General features: G+C 38.5%; 1 protein-coding gene across 1 annotated transcript in view; it reads right to left on the bottom strand.

The window, feature by feature from the left end:
* Nucleotides 1-2,050: 2,050 nt before the first annotated feature.
* Nucleotides 2,051-21,452, bottom strand: part of LOC141488530 (butyrophilin subfamily 1 member A1-like) — a 50,007-nt gene continuing 30,605 nt past the window's right edge. The window contains exons 4-7 of the mRNA XM_074188653.1: nt 20,454-20,798; nt 18,735-19,013; nt 12,128-12,235; nt 2,051-2,736 (exon numbers count right to left, since the gene is read on the bottom strand). Of these exons, the coding sequence (XP_074044754.1) occupies nt 2,051-2,736; nt 12,128-12,235; nt 18,735-19,013; nt 20,454-20,798 (1,418 nt within the window). The remainder of the gene's footprint in view (nt 2,737-12,127; nt 12,236-18,734; nt 19,014-20,453; nt 20,799-21,452) is intronic.

Raw genomic sequence — 21,452 nt, 5'->3', positions numbered from 1 at the left:
CAACTGAGGGAAATAAATATTGAAGCAATTTCTCTGATGGACTCAAGATAAAGAATGCTATCCATCTCAAAGAAAGAGCTGATGGTATCTGACTATAGGCTGAAGCACATATTTTTCTCACTTTATGTTTCTTGAAGTTTCTCTTTCTCTGTGAGTGTGGGAAATTATGTTTACTTTTACGACATTATTATTGTAGTAAGGTGTTTCATGACTACATGTTTTTTAAGCTACACCATGTAACTTGCTTTTTCAATGAGGGGAGAGGGGTGAGAGGAAGGGAGAGAATTTGAAACTCAAGGTTTTGGAAGTAAATATTGAAACTTGCTTTTGAACATAGTTGGGGTAAAAAAAAACTTAAAATAATATATAATATCAAAAAAATCAAAAAAGAAAAAGAAATCATGAAGGCCTCTTAGGGCAACAATATTAAGGCTTTGCAAAGAGAAGAATAAGGATCTCTGATTGGTTCACAAATGGTGGTGAGCAGAATACAATAACCATAGGTGGACAAGTAAAATGGTAAGAAGTGCAAGAGTGGATCAGTCAACAACCATTATTTCCTGCACTGGAAGATATCATCTTTGAATGGATTGCTGACAGGAGAGCAAAGGCTTTGGTTGTGCACAGGGCTGATATTCAAGCATGTGCCCATGCAATGACATCACAGATATATTTCCAAAAGAATTCAAGGCATCACACCACTGTTGGATGGCTTCTTTCAGTGATATCCCTATCCCTAGGAAGATTGACAACTGTTCTAGATGGAAGATATTTAAGTTTTCACTGTGCACACCCATTCAAGTCCTGTGTTTATAGCATTGACGTTTCTAAATACCAACTCTCCAACATGATTGCTATGGATGAAACTGCAGTGCTTATGAACCAAGGATCTCAAATACCAATTGATCATGTGTTATCTGTCTTTTGACAATTCATCTAATCAACAGTAAGGGTAAAAAAGGTGTGTTTGAATGTATTTCAGGCATTTATGTTTTTGAAACCAAAAAAGCCTGGTAATCACAAGCAGTTATAAGGAAGTGGATCAATTTAATGCTGTCACTTGTTTGTGATGTGAACAAAGGGATCTGCTAGTCTGGGGATTCATCCAGACTCACCCTACTAAAGACACGAAAAACTCCCTTGCAGAGAGAGAGAGGAAAAAAAATCAAATAATGATTCACACAGGAATGATTGCTTGTCTCTAGTCTCTTGATATTACAATAAACAAGCCATTCAAGGATCATTTGCATATTGAAATAAATGACTACATTGAAGATAGAAGGGAGAGAAACCAGCATGGAAACTTTGTGAAGTTTGCAAAAGGTCATGACTTGGGTGAAGAATTTATGGGATAAAATCAGTAATAGTTGTGTTGTTAATACTCTACAAACAGGCTACATGGACAAGAAGTGGTCATTTAAGGAGAGCTCTATTTCTGGGCATGAGAGGGTGGGGTCAATGGTTCTAAAAGAAATGGAGAAGAAATGAAATTCAGAGTGAAATTTGGGATTTGGAAAATTATGACAATGTTCCAGAAGATGATATAACTATTTGAATAAATGGAGATTTTTGTACCTGAATAAATGAATAGTGTAGGTTGTCATACATGAAAAAAATAAGGCATCCATCCCCAGAAAATAAACCTTAATGAGACTTTTGGAGCAAAAATGAATATAAGAACCTCTCCTATTTTGGGGGAGATGCAGTAGTCTTTGGAGATGCAAAGTAAAAAAACCCAGAAATAGTACCTGTCCTCACAGAATTTAGACTCTACTAGAAATTTTTCACACAAACTAATTCGTTAATATTGGACTCTCTGATTTCTATTCTTTAGTCTACATGCTCTTCCTACCCCCTCTCTACCTCCGGGATTTATTTATTTTAGTTTTTTGAGAAATCGAATAATTAGTGGCTGCAGTAGAAATGAAAAGTTCCTGGAGGTGTATCAAAGCACCTGGGATGAAAGGGCCTTCTGAGATAATATAGCTGAGGTACCCATAGGAATCTGGAGAAAGGTTACAGGATTCCTAACCAAGTATCTGTTTGGTTCTCATATTCTCTGTCCATGTGTTGGTGTAGGAGATAAGAGGATGTCAGGAGTAAAGTGTGAATCTTGGTCCCCAGTTACTAAGGGTAATGCTTGCTGAGCCACAGAATTCCTCAAAGATGGGATGGGATCATTTTGGTGGCCAGTGATTCTCTTGGCTTTTCCTAATCTCTGTAACATGTTTGAAGGTTCTTTACAATCAGGGGACCACAAGAGGAAAAAGGGACGTAGGATACCAGAGAAGGGAGTAGTAGGGAATGTGTGAATATGGGAACCATCTATCACATTTTGAAAGGAAAGGTGCCCAAGGTGATAGTCTAAGAATATACCAATCCTTTGGGGGGATACCTTGAGGTTGAGAAGGGTAGGAGGTGATGTGATAGCCCAGTACTCATTCCCATAACAGCCCATGACCCAAAAACCATTCTCAGGTGTCACTTGAATACTTTCCTTTCTGCTCACATCTTCTTTGCATATGCCCAGGAACCACCCAGACCCATGCCCAGCTTCCACCACCCAATAATATCTTCCAGAAGTGATTTTCTCCTGGCCCAACACACTTGGAAGGAATTTAAATCTCTGTGGGTTGTCAGGCAGATTATGCCTTATGTTTCCCCGAGTCACACAGCTCCCCTTCTCAGAAAGGATGAGTTCAGGATTAGCTGTTTTTGAGTCCAGAGTATTGTTCCCTGCAAAGAGATATTTGGAGTCAGTCTCACAGTTTAAGAAAACATTGATATTTCACATTTTGGGAACAAATTGGTATTAAATATATTAATGCCCTAGTAAGAGAAAGGAAAGCAATATAGAAATATGGCTTTACTAATGAACCCAAGAGTTTCCCCTTCTTTTACCAGCAAATGAACCACTCAAATTGTTTCTTTGAGCTACATAGAAGATTCATATATGGTGCTCATAATGGATGATTTAATATATCTATAAACTCCCACCCTTTGCATCTTGTTATACCCTCTGAAGGTATTCCCCAGTGGCTCTCCTTGGTTACCTTTCTCCATGCATGATAGCTCTCCTAGGAATGCAATTTACTTGCAGGCAAGGACAGTCTTTATTTTTGTATCTGTATCCTTAGTTTTAATTGTAGAGCTTGGCATATTTAAAGATTTAAATGAATGCTTTTATATACATTAATTTTATTCCTTTTGCACTATTATAATTTAAGGCTGTATGTAGGCTTTTATTTTTTAAACTAGAGGTGGTGTTCATGAACTAGCTAACACATATGATCTGTTTGACTCTAGGCAAGTAACTTATCTTCTTGATGTGCCAGGAAATTCTCTAAGGTTATAAATTGCTGATCTGAGAATATCCTACCTTATCTCTTTTCCTATCCCTTTATAGCAAATGACATGGATCATTGTAATAGCCTTCTACCATCATTAATGTGAGCTATGTTGTACTGGGTCAGTCCTCTTTGTCTCAGTTGTCCTTAGATGACTTGACAGAAGCAACTTTGTGGTAAAGAATTATGCAGAGTTAAAAGTCAGGTCTGTAGGCCATGATCCTCTGGGATGATTATCATTTCATTAGCAGGGGGACATATTTTTGCCAAAATTATAGCAAAAGTTGAAGTTATGATTGAGGTTGTTGGGTCAGACTGTTGACCCTGCACATGGTATCAGAACACCGAAGACATGATTCATTCTAGTGCCATGTCAATACTACATGATAATTTTGAGAGTATGGAGTCAACTGAAACTTATAGCAGATACAAAATAGATTCTCCTGGCTATATGGGCAGGATATGTGGCCATGCTTCTTGGAAACTGTTTTTTTTTCCTTTGCAAGGCAATGGGGTTATGTGGCTTGCCCAAGGCCACACACCTAGGTAATTATTCAGTATCTGAAGCTAGATTTGAACTCAAGTCCTTCTGACTCCAGGGCCGGTGCACTGCACCACCTAGCCACCGTGGCCATGCTTCTTGATAAAAGAAATAGGAAATTTGTGGTTAATTTCTACTGATTCTTGTTCTCAGGGAGGGAGAACTGGCTATTGGAGGGGAAATGGTGGGGAAACTTGAGGGGAAGTTAACAACTCTATACTGGTATTTGTGATAAAGCAAAGAGAAACTGCACTACCTGACATGGACCCTAGATTTTGAGAAAGCAGATTTTAGAGGTTCAGGGGAAGTCTAGGTACATTTTAACTTAGGACTAACATACTTCCCACGAAGTTAGTCTAGGGGGGGATGAGAGAGGCTCAAAAATGAAGACATAAAGAGAAACAAATCCACTAAGGAAAAGAATGGGATCTGAAGAGAACCAGGTGGATGCATAGGAAATTCACCAATGAACTTAGAGTTTGAAAAGAAATATACAGAAAGTGAGGATAAGACCAGGGAACAGAAGGTGAGCACAACAGTAAGGGAAAGTTCTGTAAAAATAGTATCAGAAATGTTAAATCTCAGAATGAACAGAGGTTGGTGGTAGGAGCTAAAGAGAACAGAAGAGTTGAGTATTTTGAAAAATAAGTTGAGAGAAAATGGAGGGGCAAAGAAGGTAGAAAACCTTTGAGTCAATGATAACTGACAACAAAGAGAAGGCAGAGCTACCTTAATCTAATTTTTGTGTCTGCTTTCTCTACAAAGGAAAGTGACCTTTATAATGAAAATGATGGAACCAAAATGACTAAACAGGGAATTGATATCCCAAGTAAGCAAATAAAGAGAATAAGAGAGTCACTCAGCCAAAGTGAATTATGTATTTAAGTTCTTAGAGGTCTGGCAAATATGATTACCTAATCACTGACAAAGATAAGATTATGGATAGCAAGACTGGTATCCAAAGATGAGAATAAGGCAAATATCACATTTTTCAAATGAAGGAAAGAAGAAAGGAAAAAACAAAGAAAGAACAGAAAGCCTGAAATTCAGAAGTCAGTGAACTTGGATTCCTGGAGAAATTCTAGAAAGATGATTAAAAGGATGATTGACAGATATGTAGAAAGGGAAGAAATGATTACAGAGAGATAGTATGGCTTCATTAAAACAATTCATGACACACTAAGCACTTTTAATTGTTTGATAGAATTACTAAACTGGAGTAGAAGGGAAATAGTGTGGATATAGTTTACCCAGATTTTAGTAAATTTCTTGTTAAAGTATCTTAAGGCAAAAAAAAAATATGGATTAGACAGTAATAGAAACAGATGGTCTCAGAACTTGGAGGACTGATTTCAAAGAATAGTTCTTAATGGCTCAGCATTAATGTGACAGGAAGCCTGTGATAGAGTACCCTAGGTATCTCTGACCTTGTACTTTTGAATATTTTTATCAATGAGTTCAGCAAATTTAAACAAATTTGCAGATGACAGAACTAATAAGCATAACTATCATGTTAGAAGACAGGATCCCAAAGGTTCTAAAGTGGACCAAGCATTGGGTTAAATCTAATAAGATGAAAATCAGTACACAGTCTTACACTTGAATATAGAAGTTCAACTTCACTTGAGAAGAGCCCTCAAAGCGTGAATAGGCAATAGGTGCTTATGATGAAAATCATAGGTTTTACTATACTAAAACCTCATTACGAGTTAGTTGTGTGATATGTCAACCATAAAAGCTACTGTTGTTTTGGGTTTCATTAAGAGATGTAGTCCTTCCAGGAATAAGAAGTGTATAATCCCACTGTTCTCTAACCTTCTTAGAACTCATCTGGAAAACTGTTTTCAGTTCTTGGAAACAGGAGGGATATAGATAAACTGGAGGCAAACTGGAGTGTGCCAAGACCAGGAAGTGCTAAATGGTTCAATATCCCTGGTCTAGAGGAAGGCAAGCAGGATGATGAAAAGCCTAGAATTCAAGACATATGTTGATTGGGTACAATAAATAGAAATGTTGATGCTGAAGAATAGAAAACCCAGGGGGATATGACAGCTTTGTGGAAGTATCTGAAGGGTTATCATGTGGGTGAAGGATTAAACATGTTCTATTTGGTCTCAGGGAACTGAACCAAGAGCTATCAATGAAAATTGCAAAGGGACAAATTTAGTCTTGATGTCAGGAAAACCTTACTAATGACCAAAAGCAATGGAAGAGTGGAATGGATTGCAAGTGGTGGCAAGTTTCCTCTCCTTGGAGGGCTTGAAACAGAGGTTGGTGACCACTTATTTCATATCTTTTAGTGGGGATTTCTTTATAAATAGGCTAGACTGGTTGATCACTGAGATTCCTTCTAATTCTCAAATTCATTCTGTGAACCTGAAAGGAAAGTTCCACTGATTTCTGCTGCATGTTTGATGAAAATTAATGCTCAAGTCTCTAGCGAGAGTGTGTGTATGTGAGGCATTTATCATAGGTGCTATTTATTATGTCATTGCATGCACTCATTAAGTGGTAGGTAACATGCTAGATCTGGAATTGAGAAGTCTTGAGTTTAGATTCAGATATTTAAAAGCCATATGACCCTGGGTAAAGAGAAAAGATTTGTATATAGCTTTGTGCTACATAAATACTACCTGTAATTCTAATATGAAAATATTGGAATATCTATAGGTGCTTTGTACCATGTAGTTGGGATGATTGTTTATTATTATGTTGTACATATATGTGTGTATGTATTTTTTATTAATTTTAGGTTACTTTTAATGTATATTTGCAAATTTCCAACTAATGATGATGATGATGATGATGATGATGATGATGCAGCTCATGATGATGATGATGATGTTTGTCTTTTGCTCTGGAAGAAGACCATGACATCAAAGAGGTGATGCCATGACATGCATATGAATTAGATTTAAGTATGTGGGGGGGTGCTGTTCTATGTTACCAGTCTTTCTTTCTCCTCTGGAGCAATCTGGGTCCAGTGGTCATATATGAAGAAGGATGACTGGAGTTAACTTTGCAGATGCACAGTGGATAAAGTGTTGAGTTGAAGTCAGGAAGACTCATTTTTGAGTTCAAATCTGACCTCAGATTTATAAGTATTAGCTTTGTGACTCTGGACAAGTCACACTCCTAGTTGTCTTACTTTCTTCATCTGTAAAATGAATTGGAGAATGAAATGACAAACCACTCCTATATCTTTGCTAAGAAAACCTCAAATGGAGTCATGGAGAGTCAGACATGACTGAAACAACTGAACAATAACTAACACAGAGCATGCTCTGCAGTTTTTCAGCTCTACAAATTTCCCACTGGATGGGGGCAGGGAGGATTTAGAACTTTTATCCCTCTCACAGAATAGATAAATCAGGAATGCCCATGTCAAAAACTGTGATGGAGAAAAATCAGAGAGTGGGATTGAAAAGAAGATTGAATTTGAATGTCAAGAGAAAGAGGGAGGAAATAGTAGTGACCTCCTGATTCTCTCTCTCTCTCTCTCTCTCTCTCTCTCTCTCTCTCTCTCTCTCTCTCACACACACACACACACACACACATACACATACATGCATTCATCACTATATCCTTGTTTTCTGCAATTTAGATGGGAAAAAGTCTGAAAGCACAGAGATGCAGCTGGATGTATTCACCAAATAAAAAGACAAGAAAGAGGGGCAGCTTGGTGGTGCAGCAGCTAGAGCACCAGCCCAGGAATCAGAGGAGCTGAATTCAAATTTGATCTCAGACACTTAATAATTACCTAGCTATGCAACCTTTGGCAAGTCACTTAACCTCATTGCCTTACAAAAAAACTGAAAAACAAAGACAAGAAAGAGAACTTGAGGTAGGTGATGGAAAAAGGGGGTGAAGTATATTTTTTTACAATAATAAATTGCAGCTCTGCTTATTCAAACAGTATTTAGGAGAAGCCTAATAGGGGAGATATTGTTTGTCATATTGTTTTAGTGAATGAACAGGCTCTGAGTTTCTAGCCCTAGTGGTGGCAAGTTTCCTCTCCTTGGAGGGCTTCAAATGGAGGTTGTTGACCACTTATTGCATATCTTATAGTGGGGATTTCTTTATGAATAAGCTAGACTGGTTGATCACTGAGATTTCTTCTAATTCTCAAACATTCTGTGAACCTGAAAGGAAAGTACCACTGATTTCTTTTGCATATTTGATGAAAATTAATGCTCAAGTCTCTAGTAAGAGTGTGTGTATCTGAGACATTTATCATAGGTGCTATTTATTATATCATTTCATGCACTCATTAAATGGTAGGTAACATATTAGATCTGGAATTGGGAAGTGAATATATATTCATATATTTAACATGTGTGTGCACGTATGAATTAGATTTAATGTATACACACACACACACACACACACACACACACACACACACACACAAAGGATGGACTTGGAATTTAATCCAGTCTCAGACACCAACTATATGGCCTTGGGCAAGAAACTTAACTTTTCTCAGACTCAGTATTCACATCTGTAAAATGAGGTTTCAAGTGGTACCTCCCTCTCAGGGTTGTTCTGAGAGCAAATAGGCATATACATTTAGTCATATAGACACAATATATACTTTTATATATGTATATATTATACAAACATATTTGCATAAATATGTGGAGAATGTGCTTTGTCCAGTTTAAAACAGCTTTAAAATGTTAGCAACTACTAGTAACAATACCCCCTCACCTGCCTCACTGCTGTAATATTACACACTGCCTTCAAATATTGTATTTAATTCCTTCTTAGTTATAAAGAATTTTCTTTTTTAGGTTAGAATGTCACCCCTTTAGAGAGTGGGAGACTGAGATAAATTGAAGAGAGAAAATTAAGCTCCAGTCTCAGACTAGCCTAGAGAGCTTTCAGGTGAGGAATCTACCAAATCTGATTTGAGAACAAAGTAGACTCATCCTTCATTAGCTCAACCATTTTTGATTGACAAAGTGTGTTCAATATTGAACTCACATTTTCTGGTGCGAGACACCACATCATGAGGCATCTTACTGTCTCTATGGACTGAGGTGAACAGAACCGGATGATGGGTGCCATCTGCTGGGATTTAATGAAAGGTAATAATACTAATACCACCAAATGGAGAAACTATAAGAAACATAACAATTGATGATATTTATAGATATATTGCTTATATTATATATATTTATAAATATTATTCATTTTATCCTCAAAACAATTCCGTTGTCTGTAAAATAGAAACAATTTCTATTTTTAGTGATAAGGCAGCAAAAAGCCCACCAAGGAAGTTTCTGAGAGCCACTTTGAACTCAGATCCTCCTGACTCTGGGGTCAGCACTGTATCAGATCACCCAACTGTTGTGCTAAGGCCATGACTACACGTTCCTGAAACAATATAGTGTCTGAGGTCTTTTCCAACTCTGGGGCATCTAGTTCAGCGGATAGAGCACTGGCCTTGGAGGCAGGAGGATGGGACTTTGAATCTGGCATCAGTCACTTGACTCTTACTAACTGTGTGGACCTTAGGCAAGTCACTTAAACTTGATTGCCTCAAATCCAGGGCCATCTCCAGTTGTCCTAATTCATATCTGGCCATTTGACCCAGGTGACTGAGGAGGAGAAGGTGAAATTTGTGACTTAGTATAGCATTCCCTCACTCAAATCTAATTCACGTACTTGTCATGGTATTCTTTGAAAATGAAGGACAAACATTAGTATTATTACAAACTCTACTTCTGTATTCCTGTGATCTTGGCGAGGTTTAAATCTATCATTTTTTTTCTTTGACATGCATTATTTCTCTCTTCTTTGAGTTTTGTGAATTAGTTGTATAAAGGGCTTTTATTAATACTTTAGGTGATATTGCATAGTAAAGTTTCCATATTTTTTGAGAATGCAATGAGCCAGAGCTATCATAAATCCCCCCAAATGTACCCAGAATTTTCATGTCATTATCCTTTATGTATGCATATATAAACAGTTGCCAAATAAAGAGGCAAAACATGATCTGAACACTCAATTAAGAGGCAGATCAGTTTCTTGCTAGCCTTATGACTAGGCAACTGCTGGAGTATTTAAATTTCTCATCTCCAAAACAGAGACAACTCCACTTTATAACAAGATTATGAGAAGGACACAATGACACAAAGTGGAAGGGCTTTGTAACCATAACAGTGGTCTGTTGGAGCTGGCTTATGTTATCTCTTGAGAGATGATTGTTAAATTTTCAGTGTGAGCATTTACTCCTCAGACAAATTACTAGAAATCATGACTTGATTTATTGTTTTATTGATTGTCACTCTAGACTTTAGAAAGTGATGGAGAAAATGATAATAATAACTTAAAAGGGGGTCTTAGGTGCATTTTTAAAAAGAAAGCCAGTTGCTAAACATTTATTGGTACATCCCTATATAATATCAAATATAATTATGAGGTTCTTCTTTGCAGGTCAAATCAAGCTAGAAATTTTTGATCATCTAGTGATAGATTCTGTCTCTGTGTTTCAAGGACCCAATCTAGCTAAGATTAGAGACATTTATCACTTAGTTGACCTCCAGGTGAGGGAAGTCTTTGTCTGTAGTAACTCATGAAACTATCTGAAACATGGGGCATTGCCATTAGATGGAGTATCTACCCTGATGAAATTATTAGCATTTTGAAATACTGAAGAAATGTTTTAATGTCATCAGTGCTGGGAATTAGGAAACTCCCTTTACTGATGCAGATTGATAACTGTTGAAGACTTAAAGTTATAGAGAGGTTGAAAGAGCACTGAGAGGTTGAAAGAGTCTCACAGCCAATATGAGTCAACAGTAGGATTTGAACTTATGCCATCTCACCTCTAGTAGTTACCTACTATTTGGTGCTGCTCTTCTGCTAGCCAGTTGGTAAACACAGCCCTTATTCCTTTCTCTCCCCTCCTCTCTTCTTTGTCCCTCATTTTCCTTTACCTCTCTTCTCAAACCACATTTGGCATCACCCTTTCACCTGCTCCTATTCTGCCTGAAGGAACATAAATTTTTGATTGCCAAACCTAGCAAGTTGTCTTGGAGTTTATGGGCCTCAAAATCACTCTGACTAAGTGAATGTAATAGTAATTGTTTCTGTTTTGACCAGAAACCCAGAGGATCTTCCTCTGACAAACTGATTTTTTTTGATGAGATTAAAGTGGCCCACCCTTGCCTCATTCTTTTCTAACCTAGCCTTAATCATTGAATGGGAATTGACTCAAACAGAGCTGTTATAGACATTAATTTAAAAAGGCAAAGGCCTCCCACTGCATCCAGATCTATTTCCAGTAGACCTGATCCATATCTGGATGCAGATGACTCCAGGGAAGAAAGTAAGGCTGGTGACTATGTACATTCCTCTCTCACTTGAATCCTATTTATTTGCATGTCATGACACCAAATCTCTGATGTCATGGTTCTCTTTCGAGAAAGAAAGACAATCAACAACAACCTACCTGTTACTAATAATAAACATAATGCTCTGCACTACATCTCAGAAACACAGGGCCATTTATTTTCTTCACTCAACTGTGATCACAAGTGTAAGACATAATGATCAAATCACTACTTTGGTGCTTTTGTAGTTCTCATTATCCTGGGAGATCTGACCTTTGACCGTAGTTGTCTTTGGTATTCCCACTTTCACTCCAACCATTTGCTGTTGGATGATTTTTAGTCTGGTGCTTAGGAGAAAAGGAAGGAGGGGGAGGGAGGAATAATTATAAAGAAGAGAGAGGGAAAATGAAAAAAGACAGGTTAAGGAGGGGAGAGGGAAGGGGAAAGAGAAACAAGAATAGAAGACCGATGAAAAGAAGCTAGAAAAGAAAGAAAAGAAAGAAAAGAAAGAAGGTATGAAAACCTATAAAGGAAGAGAGAAGCAGAGACAGATTGAGACAACATAATAAAGATTCACAAATTGTTCCATGTATACAAGGTATAAACATATAATGTATAAAGTATATGCACATTGTTCATATATATTATATACATAATATACAAAATATATTGAAATATTTATTGTCAAAATAAAAAAATTAAATGTGAGAGATTAAAAGAGGAGAGGAGAAAGTGAGAAAGAGGGAGAGAGAGAGAGAGAGAGAGAGAGAGAGAGAGAGATTATAAGACTCAAAGAAAGATGAGATCTCATAGCATTCCACATTCTACAGTATTTCCCAGTTCTCTGTCAGTCACCCAGTAATCCTCACATCAATGTTTTTTTTCCAAAATCAAATTACCTTTGCTACAGTACTTGTTCCAAGTGACAGCCATAGATGAAATTAATAGGAATAACCCCAGGGTGAGTAGGGTCTTCCAGGAAGAGATCATCTCCAGCAGTGATGGCTCTGAAACAAGAACCCCAAGATCCCCATTAGCTATAGATGTGAAATAAGTCTAGTGCCATCTCTTTTATCTGGATGGTTTAGGCACCCTGGAGGATGGTCCTTGTGAACCCTCCAGGAAGATCTAGATCTGCTTTCCCCTTCTCTGTGGACCCAAAAGCAGCATTAGGGAGGCTGCTCCTGACTTCCCTGTTTACTATTCAATGAGGTCTCCAAAGGAAATATTTCATCAACCTTTTTTCCCTCCAACCCCACTCTACTTATTCAGAAGTCAGTCTGGGAAGGGGAAGGATAACAATAACTCTGATTGACATTCTGCTAAGGAATTCATTTCTTCACAATTGTGTGAGGCAAGCAGTGTAAGGATGAAAACAATATGCTACTTCCACCTCTCCACAGATGGCAAAACTGAGCATTAGAGCGCTACAAAGTGACTTTGGGTATCTGAGCTAGAACTCAAACTCTACAATGCCTTGGTAGTGGCTTAATAAATAAATAATTTTTACTTCACTATTTCCTTACATGATGTTGCTTGCCAGAACCCAAAACACATCTTCATGGATCTGGGGCTTATATGAGTGGGGAATTTATGGGAGATGAAAAGCTTTCAATAATTGCAAAATCTGATAACTAATTATAGCACTTAACATTTGTGGCATCTTCATTTCTCACCAATCTACTTAGTATTAGAGTACATCTTTCTTGTTGACTAGATTTTAAACTTCTCAAAGATAGAGACTCTCTTGCTCACCTTTTTAACTCCTCAAATACCTAGCACAGTATGGTTGTTTGATATATGTTTATTAAAATTTGGAAACAAGTTAAGAAGGAACATAAATGCTTATGCTTTTGATCCAGGAATCCATTCCAAGGAACATAACTCTAAGAAGGTAACAAGAAAGATCCCTTATACACTAATGTATCAATCAATAAACTAGACACTGAGGATACAAATATGATAACCCTTACTTATAAAAGTTTCTTGCAATTTTAACAGTAGACAATAAAAACATATTTAAGCATATATAGAATAAAGATAAAAATACAGACAAATACAAGCCAATAGTTTGAAAGGAAGTGGATTAGTAGCTGGAAGTTTCAGGAAAGGCTTCATATAGAAGATGGTGCTTGAATATCATCTTGTTTTTATTTATTTAATATTTATTTATTCTCATTTTGTACAAATAATGTTTTTATATATTAATAAAATATTCTTGTTTAAGAGTAAACAAAATGCCCCCTCCCCCCAAAAAATACAGACTCGCTTGAGCGACAAAGTAAAGGGGAGAGAAAAAAATTAAAATTAAGATAAAAAAATAATAGTGATAATTGTAGGTATGGCCAGGAGGTGCAGTGGACAGAGCACCCGAGCCCACATCCAGCCCTGTACACCCAACAATCACCCAGCTGTGTGACATGCAAGCCACCCTAACCCCACTGCCCTGCAAAAAACCAAAAAAAAAAAAGAAAAAAAAGACCTAAAATAAAATAAAATAGTAATAATAGTAGGGGCGGCTGGGTGGTGGACAGAGCACCAGCCATTGAGCCAGGAGCACCCGGATCCAAATCTGGCCTCTGTACACCCAACCATCACCCTGCTATGTGGCCCCAGGGAGGCCACCCAAGCCCCAATTGTCCTGCAACCCCACCCCCAAATAATAATAATAATAAAATATGCTTCAGTCTGTGTTCCAACACCACCAACTCTGTTGTGGGTGGATCACATTCTTTATGATAAGTCCGTCACAAAAATTACTTCCATATTTTTCCACCATTGCCATTGCTGATCGTAACTCCCTCCTTTCGTATTTCTCCACTACCATGTACTATATTTTCTCTCTTCTTTCACTGACTCTGCTGTAGGGTAGCTGAATGGCGCAGCAGAAAGATACCTGGCCCTGGGGCCAAGAGGCCCCGAGCCCCCCTACCACTCCTTAGGCCCAGTATCCACCTGGCCCTATGGTCCCAGACAGGCCATCCAATCCCAGCCCCTTGCAAGAAGTAAAAAAGAAAATGTGTTATATCTGACCACTCTCCCCCACGGTCCATCCTCTCCTTCATTCACATCCCCAACCCTTCCTCCTGTCCCCCCCCCCCCCCCTTCTTACTCCAGATGTCTATACCCCGATGAGAATATATGCTGTTTCCTCTCCTAGCCACATCTGATGAGAGGAAAGATTCCCTCATTCCCCCTTGCCTTACCCCCTTTTACATCATTGCAATAGCTCATTGTAATAAAGAAAAAATCTTATTATATGAAATTTCTTGGCCTATTCCCCCCTCTCCTTTTTCTTTCTCCCATTACATTTCCCTTTTTTCTATTGACTCCATTTTTAAAAATTTAATATTTATTCTCATTTTGTACAAATAATTTTTTTACATTAGTAAAATATTCTTGTTTAAGAGTAAACGAAATGCCCCCTCCCCCCATAAATATGGACTGGCTTGAGCGATAAAGTAAAGGGGAGAGAAAAAAATTAAAATAAAAAAATAATAATAATAATTGTAGGTATGGCCAGGTGGCACAATGGACGAAGCACCAGCCCTGGAGCCACGAGCACCCGAGCCCACATCTGGCCCTGTACACCCAACCATCACCCAGCCATGTGACATGCAAGCCACCTGAACCCCACTGCTCTGCAAAAAAAGAAAAAGAAAAAAGACCCAAAATAAAATAAAATAGTAATAATAGTAGGGGTGGCTGGGTGGTGGACAGAGCATTGGGACCTTGAGCCAGGAGCACCTGGGTCCAAATCTGGCCTCAGACACCCAAGGATCAACCTGCTATGCGGCCCCAGGCAGGCCACCTAGCTCCATTTTCCCTGCACCCCTCCCAAATAATAATAATAATAATAATAATAATAATAATAATGATAATAATAATGAAATGTGCTTCAGTCTTTGTTCCAACACCAACAACTCTGTCGTGGGTGGATCACATTCTTTATGATAAGTCCATGGCAAAAGTTACTTCCATATTTTTCCACCGTTGCCATTGCTGATCACAACTCCCTTCTTTCCTATTTCTCCACTACCATGTACTATATTTTCTCTCTCCTTTCACTGACTCTGCTGTAGGGTAGCTGAGTGGCACAGTAGACAGATCCCTGGCCCTGAGGCCAAGAGGCCCTGAGCCCCCATACCACCCCTTAGGCCCAGAATTCACCTGGCCCTATGGCCCTGGACAGGCCATCCAATTCCAGCCCCTTGCAAGAAGTAAAAAAGAAAATGTGTTATATCTGACCACTCTCCCCACCATGGTCCATCCTCTCCTCCATGACTCACATCCTCCCCTTCTCCCTGTCTCCCCTCTCTCCTTCTTACTCCAGATGCCTATACTCCATTGAGTATATATGCTGTTTCCTCTCCTAACCACCTCTGATGAGAGGGAAGTTTCCCTCATTCCCCCTCGCCTTCCCCCCTTCCATATCAATGCAATAGCTCATTGTAATAAAGAAAAATCTTATTATATGAAATATCTTGGCCTATTCCCCCTCTCCTTTTTCTTTCTCCCATTACATTTCCATTTTTTTTCTATTAGCTCCATTTTTTACACCATATTTTATCTTCGAATTTAGCTTTCTCCTGTGCTTCAACTATAAAAGCTCCCTCAACCTGCTCTGTTAATTGAGAAGGTTCATATGAGTATTATCAGTATCATTTTTCTATGCAGGAATACATGCAGTTCATCATCATTAAGTCCCTCATATTTTCCCCTCTCCTCCAATCTCCATGCTTCACCTGAGTCCTGTATTTGAAAATCAAACCTTCTATTCAGCTCTGGCCACTCCAACAGCAACATTTGAAATTCCCCTGGTTCATTGAAAGTCCATCTTTTTCCCTGGAAGAGAACATTCAGCCTTGCTGGGTAGTTGATTCTTGGTTGCATTCTAAGTTCTTTTGCCTTCTGGTATATTATATTCCAAGCCCTACGACCTTCCAATATAGTTGCTGCTAAGTCCTGTGTGATCCTGACTACAGCTCCATTATATTTGAACTGTCCTTCTGGTTGCTTGTAATATTTTCTCTTTGACTCTGGAGTTCTGGAACTTGGCTATAATATTCCTAGGGGTTGTTTTTTTGGGATCTCTTTCTCAGGGGGATCGGTAGATTCTCTCCATTTCTATTTTGCCCTCTGCTTCTAGAATATCAGGGCAATTTTCCTGTAGTAATTCTTTGAAAATGATGTCAAGGCTCTTTTCCTGATCATGACTTTCAGGTATTCCAATAATTTTTAAATTATCTTTTCTAGGTCTGTTTTCCATGTCAGTTGTTTTTTCAATAAGATATTTCACATTTTCTTCTAATTTTTCATTCTTTTGGTTTTGAAGTATTGATTCCTGATTTCTGGAAAATTCATCAATCTCCCTGAATTCTATTCTTTGTCTGAAGGATTTGTTCTCCTCAGAGAGTTTTCTTATCTCTTTTTCCATCTGGCCAATTTTGCTTTTTAAAGCATTCTTCTCCTCCATAACTTTTTTGAACTGTTTTATCCATTTGATCTAAGCTGGTTTTTAGCTTGCTATTTTCTTCAGCAATTTTTTGGATTTCATTGACTAAGCTGCTGACTTCATTTTCATGTTTTTCCTGCATCTCTCTCCTTTCTTTTCCCAGTTTTTCTTTTAACTCCCTCATTTGATTTTCAAAGTCTTTTTTGAGCTCTGTCATAGCCTGAGCCCAATTTCTGTTTTACTTTGAGTCTTTAGATGCTGGAGCTTGTGCTTTCTCATCTTCAGACTGAGTATTTTAATCCTTCTTGGGTTCATTTGCAAACTATTTCTCAATGGTGTTCCTCTTGTTTCTGTGCTTGCTCATTTTCCCAGCCTTAACCTGTTTTGGGGGTGCTTCCTGAGCTTTTGGCACACTCCCACAAGGGTCTCGGTGTGTGAGGCTCTGTCCTTCCTCCTGGTCTGTGAATGACCATAAGCGCCCTCCTCTGCCACGGGGCTGAGGTGGGGGGCGTGCTGCTGTTCTATGGGGGGGCCTGGACTGGGATCAGGATCTGAATGTGGTCAGAGCCCCAGAGTTCTGTTCCAGAGGCACAGGACAGAGCTCGGCAGTCTCTCTCCACTCCCCTCCCTAGGTTCAATGGGCTCATGCCCTGGGGGCTCCTCCTTACAGGCTAACATCTGCTTCTGTTTCCTGGATCTGGATTGCCTTGGCCACTCTGTTCCCTGTGTGCCCTGAGGGCTGGGCTTCACGTGCTTGCTCTGGCAGAGGTCACTTTGTTGTTCCCCCAATTTGTGCTCGGTGCTCCCCAGGGCATAAGTCAATAAACTCCCCTAGTGCTGTGAGCCAGGGCTCCCAGAGCCCTGAGACTGCCTCTGGGAGGTTGAAGTTCTTGTGCTCTGGTGGGCCACCCCTCTGACCCTGGGGAGCAGAGCCTTTCCGCTCTTTTCCAGGTTACCTTGAGTTGGAGAACTGCCTCAATGGATCCCTCTATGGGTTCTGTCTCTCGAAAATTTAGTTAGAGTCCTTATTTCATAAGTTTTATGAGAGAGCGCCTAAGAGAGGATCCTCTCTTGTCACCATCTTGGCTACGTCCCCTTGAATATCATCTTAAAAGAAGAAAAGGATTCTAAGAGGCAGAAGGTTATTAAAAAGAACTTGAAATAACCTAGATGTCCATTGAATGATAAAGGGATAAATAAATTATTGTGAATAAATGGAATATTATCGTTTTTTGAGAAATGTCCAATATAAAGAATACAGAGAAGAACAGGTAGCATAATATGAAATGATGTCAAATGAAGTAAGCAGAATCAGTAAAACAATTTACCTTATAATCAACACAATGAAAATGGAAATAATAAGAATAAAAAGATCAAGGCAACACTGTAAAATTATGGTCATGCTTAATCCCAAAGAAGATATACGTACCCTTCTTTTCAGAGACTGGGAACTATGGTTGTAGATATGTGAATATGTAAAATGTAGGTGATATGTTAATTTTAGTGAACTGCTTTTTTTGGTAATCTTTTTTATAAGGGATATCCTTCTGGGAGGGAGAAGAATGATATTTTTGTATATTTAGGTGATATAAAAACAAAAGATATCAGTGAAAATTAAAAAGCAAAACTAAACAGAATATTAACATGATAAAAATTTTGAAAGGTATTTGTTGAAGGAATGCATAAAAGCAACATGAAGGGATGCAGAAATAACAACTTAGCATTAATTAAAAAATATAGATGAAAAAGTATCATACATAGTGTGAAAGAAATGGTTAACTGTCTTGAGGAAAGACCTGGAGAGGGGACAAAAGTCCTCCTGAGCAACTCCTGATCCAGATAAAAAAATAGGTGTAGCTCTAAGGCACAAAATAGATGTCTCTAGATGAGAATGTGTGAGGGGAAAATTTGGAGAGCACAGGGTTGTTTAGAAGTGTTCATTTGTGTGTGGATGGGGATGCCCATGAGCAACACAAGAGGGAAGAAATCTACAGAAAAATCTTAGCAAGAATTCTCTAAATGCATTTGCCATTAAGATGGAGAAAACTAACCTGGAATATAGAAAGCAGACACTTCCTGGTCAAGCAAAGAATTGTAGATGGAACAGATCACATATTCCATAGAGTCATTTTTGACCTCTACAGATGCCTCTACATGGAATAGACCATTTGTGCCTTGTATCTGGACCTCAGAGAGGGAAGACAAATTTGCTCCTTCAAATATTCTCCACCACACCAGGGGCTGTGGGAACCACCCCTCTGAAGTACACAAGAGCTGAACTCTTCCATCTTCATTTCCCTTCAGGTTGATCTTAGGAGTTGAACCCAAACCTGAAAGAGGGAAGTCAAGAGGTTGGGGCCTGGGATAAAAAATATTTGAGGATTTTGGGATGGGGTGAAAGATAAGCTGGGAAGAAAAGGGATCCTCAATGTTTGAGAGAAGTCAAAATAATCCTTCTCCATAATCTGATTGTGGGATTGATAGCCTTATTGATTGGAGAGAAATGCTTTTTAAATCTAATTGTAACAGACTTAGTAGTGGAAAGGGAAAATGCTAACTCAATTCTGTTTTTCTTGTTGTTTTGTTCATTAGAATCAGACTTTGTTGCACATGAGAGGATGGCATTAGACTAAGAACATTAAAGGAAAGGCTTAGCAGAGGAATATTTTAAGGAACAAGATCTTGTGAAATAATACTTTAGTAATGAGGAATTCAATGAGCATGATTCTTTACTTCAGCAATATATAATAACAACAAGAACAATAGCTAACACTTATAGAGCACTTACACAGTGTCCAATACACTGACATTGTTATCTCATTTGATCTCACAAAATTCCTGGAAGTTATGTGCTAGGATTTATCTCTATTTTACAGATCAGGAAACTAAGACAAACAGAGGATGAGAGCCTTGACCAGGATTACAGAGCGAGTTAGTGTCTAGGGCTGGATTTGATTTCAAGTCTTCCTGACCTTAGACCTGGCTCTATAACCAGGGTGGCATCTTGTTCAATCATTCTATTGTGTCTGACTCTTTGAGACCACATTTGGGGTTTTCTTTGGCAAAGATACTGGAGTAGTTTACCATTTTATTTTGCAGATGGTTGGAAACTGGGACAAAGCGTTAAGTGACTTGCTCAGGATCATACATTTGTTCAACTATCACTGTAGTAAATCACCTAGCTGCTTCTAATGATAAATGGGAGAAAAGCCTCCAATGGTTCATTCTGTTATGAGGACCAGAAAGGCCTGTCACCAAACTGTGGAAAGATTGTCTTTTACTATTTAGCAGCTGCTCCAGCCCTGGAATCCATGGATTAGAGAAGTAGAAAATGTTTATAAGAGTTTGATGGCCCTTTTTGAGCTTTTTCCCCCTTCTATATAATCTGATTTTATATTGAGCACTGATATTCCCTGGGTACTCAGGTTTACATTTTCACTAAGGGTTCATGACATAAAATGAAAAACTGAGTTTAAAGCAAGTTGATAGAGTGAAAGCCCATAAAGGAGTCTCCAAATAGCTTATTACTTCAGGACAACTAGGTAAAAGAGCCTATTATTTGCACTGAAGAGACATAACTGGACTACAGCCAAGAGTCAAAGGGAAATTCTAAATGTTATAAGAACCCAGGAAAAAAACCCTCCTCCTTTCCTCCTTGCTTTCCAACACACACACACACACACACACACACACACACACACACACACACACAAACAGGAATTCTTATCACTTGATGGCAGTTCTAAACCCTAAATCATGCTGCTCCTCACCTGCTACTTTCAGTTCCAGACTGGCTTCCTGGTAGCTTCCATTTTGTTCAAAGCGACACCAATATTGTCCATTATCTGATGTATCAACATGGAATATCTTTAGGGCCACTTTCCCTTTGTTGATCTCATGTGTCAACATTGATGTCCTTTTGTTCTTTGCCATAGTCTTTCTGTCCATATCGACCCCATCCTGATCCATGTGCACAGGAAGAGATATTTGGACCTGGAACCATTTCACCTTCATGTGCTCTGCACTTGTCTCAGGGGAGAGGTAACAAGATAACGTGACATCTTCTCCAAGTCTGGCCACAATGGGATGGATAGGACTCACAACTTTTAATTTAGCTGTTTGTTGAAACAGAAAAAATAGGTCAATGAGAATCAGAAAAGCACTGGCAATGTTATCAACAGGACTATTTCTTGGTCACCCTTTCAGTCAAAATGAATTTATTAAATTCCTATGCTATGTCTGGCACATAAGCACTGGGCAGACAAGACAACCTGAAAACAAATTTGTACAAGAAAATAAATAAATACAAGATAAATTGTTGATAACAAAGGGAAAGCATTAGCATTAAGGAGACTAAGAAAAGGTTTCTTGATGAAGATTTCGGGGGTCCAGCCTCCGCGGGGTCCTTGGAACTTGACAGGAGGGATAGAGTCGGTGAAATGAGTTGAGTCAACAAGTGGGTAAAGGCAGGAGCAGGTTGACTGACTGTCAGCTGCTTAGATTTATTTTTATAGTCTTAGAATCATATGAAACAAGCAAACTAAAATCATTTCCTTTGTTACAAAAGTATACAATTTTCATCATTAATCACATAGTTCCTATGGTTACAAGTTTGATCATGTAGTGGTTACAAGTGTGATTATCAATCATGTAATTAATTTTCTTGTCCCTGCTCAGACCGTGATGACCTCAACCTGCCTGTTGCCTAGTTTGTTGCTGCATAGTAAAGTTATTGATTAAACAGAACTTTCCTTAGAATAATCTTTGAT

Source organism: Macrotis lagotis, chromosome 5 (genome assembly GCF_037893015.1).
Source record: "Macrotis lagotis isolate mMagLag1 chromosome 5, bilby.v1.9.chrom.fasta, whole genome shotgun sequence".
Taxonomy (NCBI): Eukaryota; Metazoa; Chordata; class Mammalia; order Peramelemorphia; family Peramelidae; genus Macrotis; species Macrotis lagotis.
This window is presented reverse-complemented; position numbering and strand designations above follow the sequence as displayed.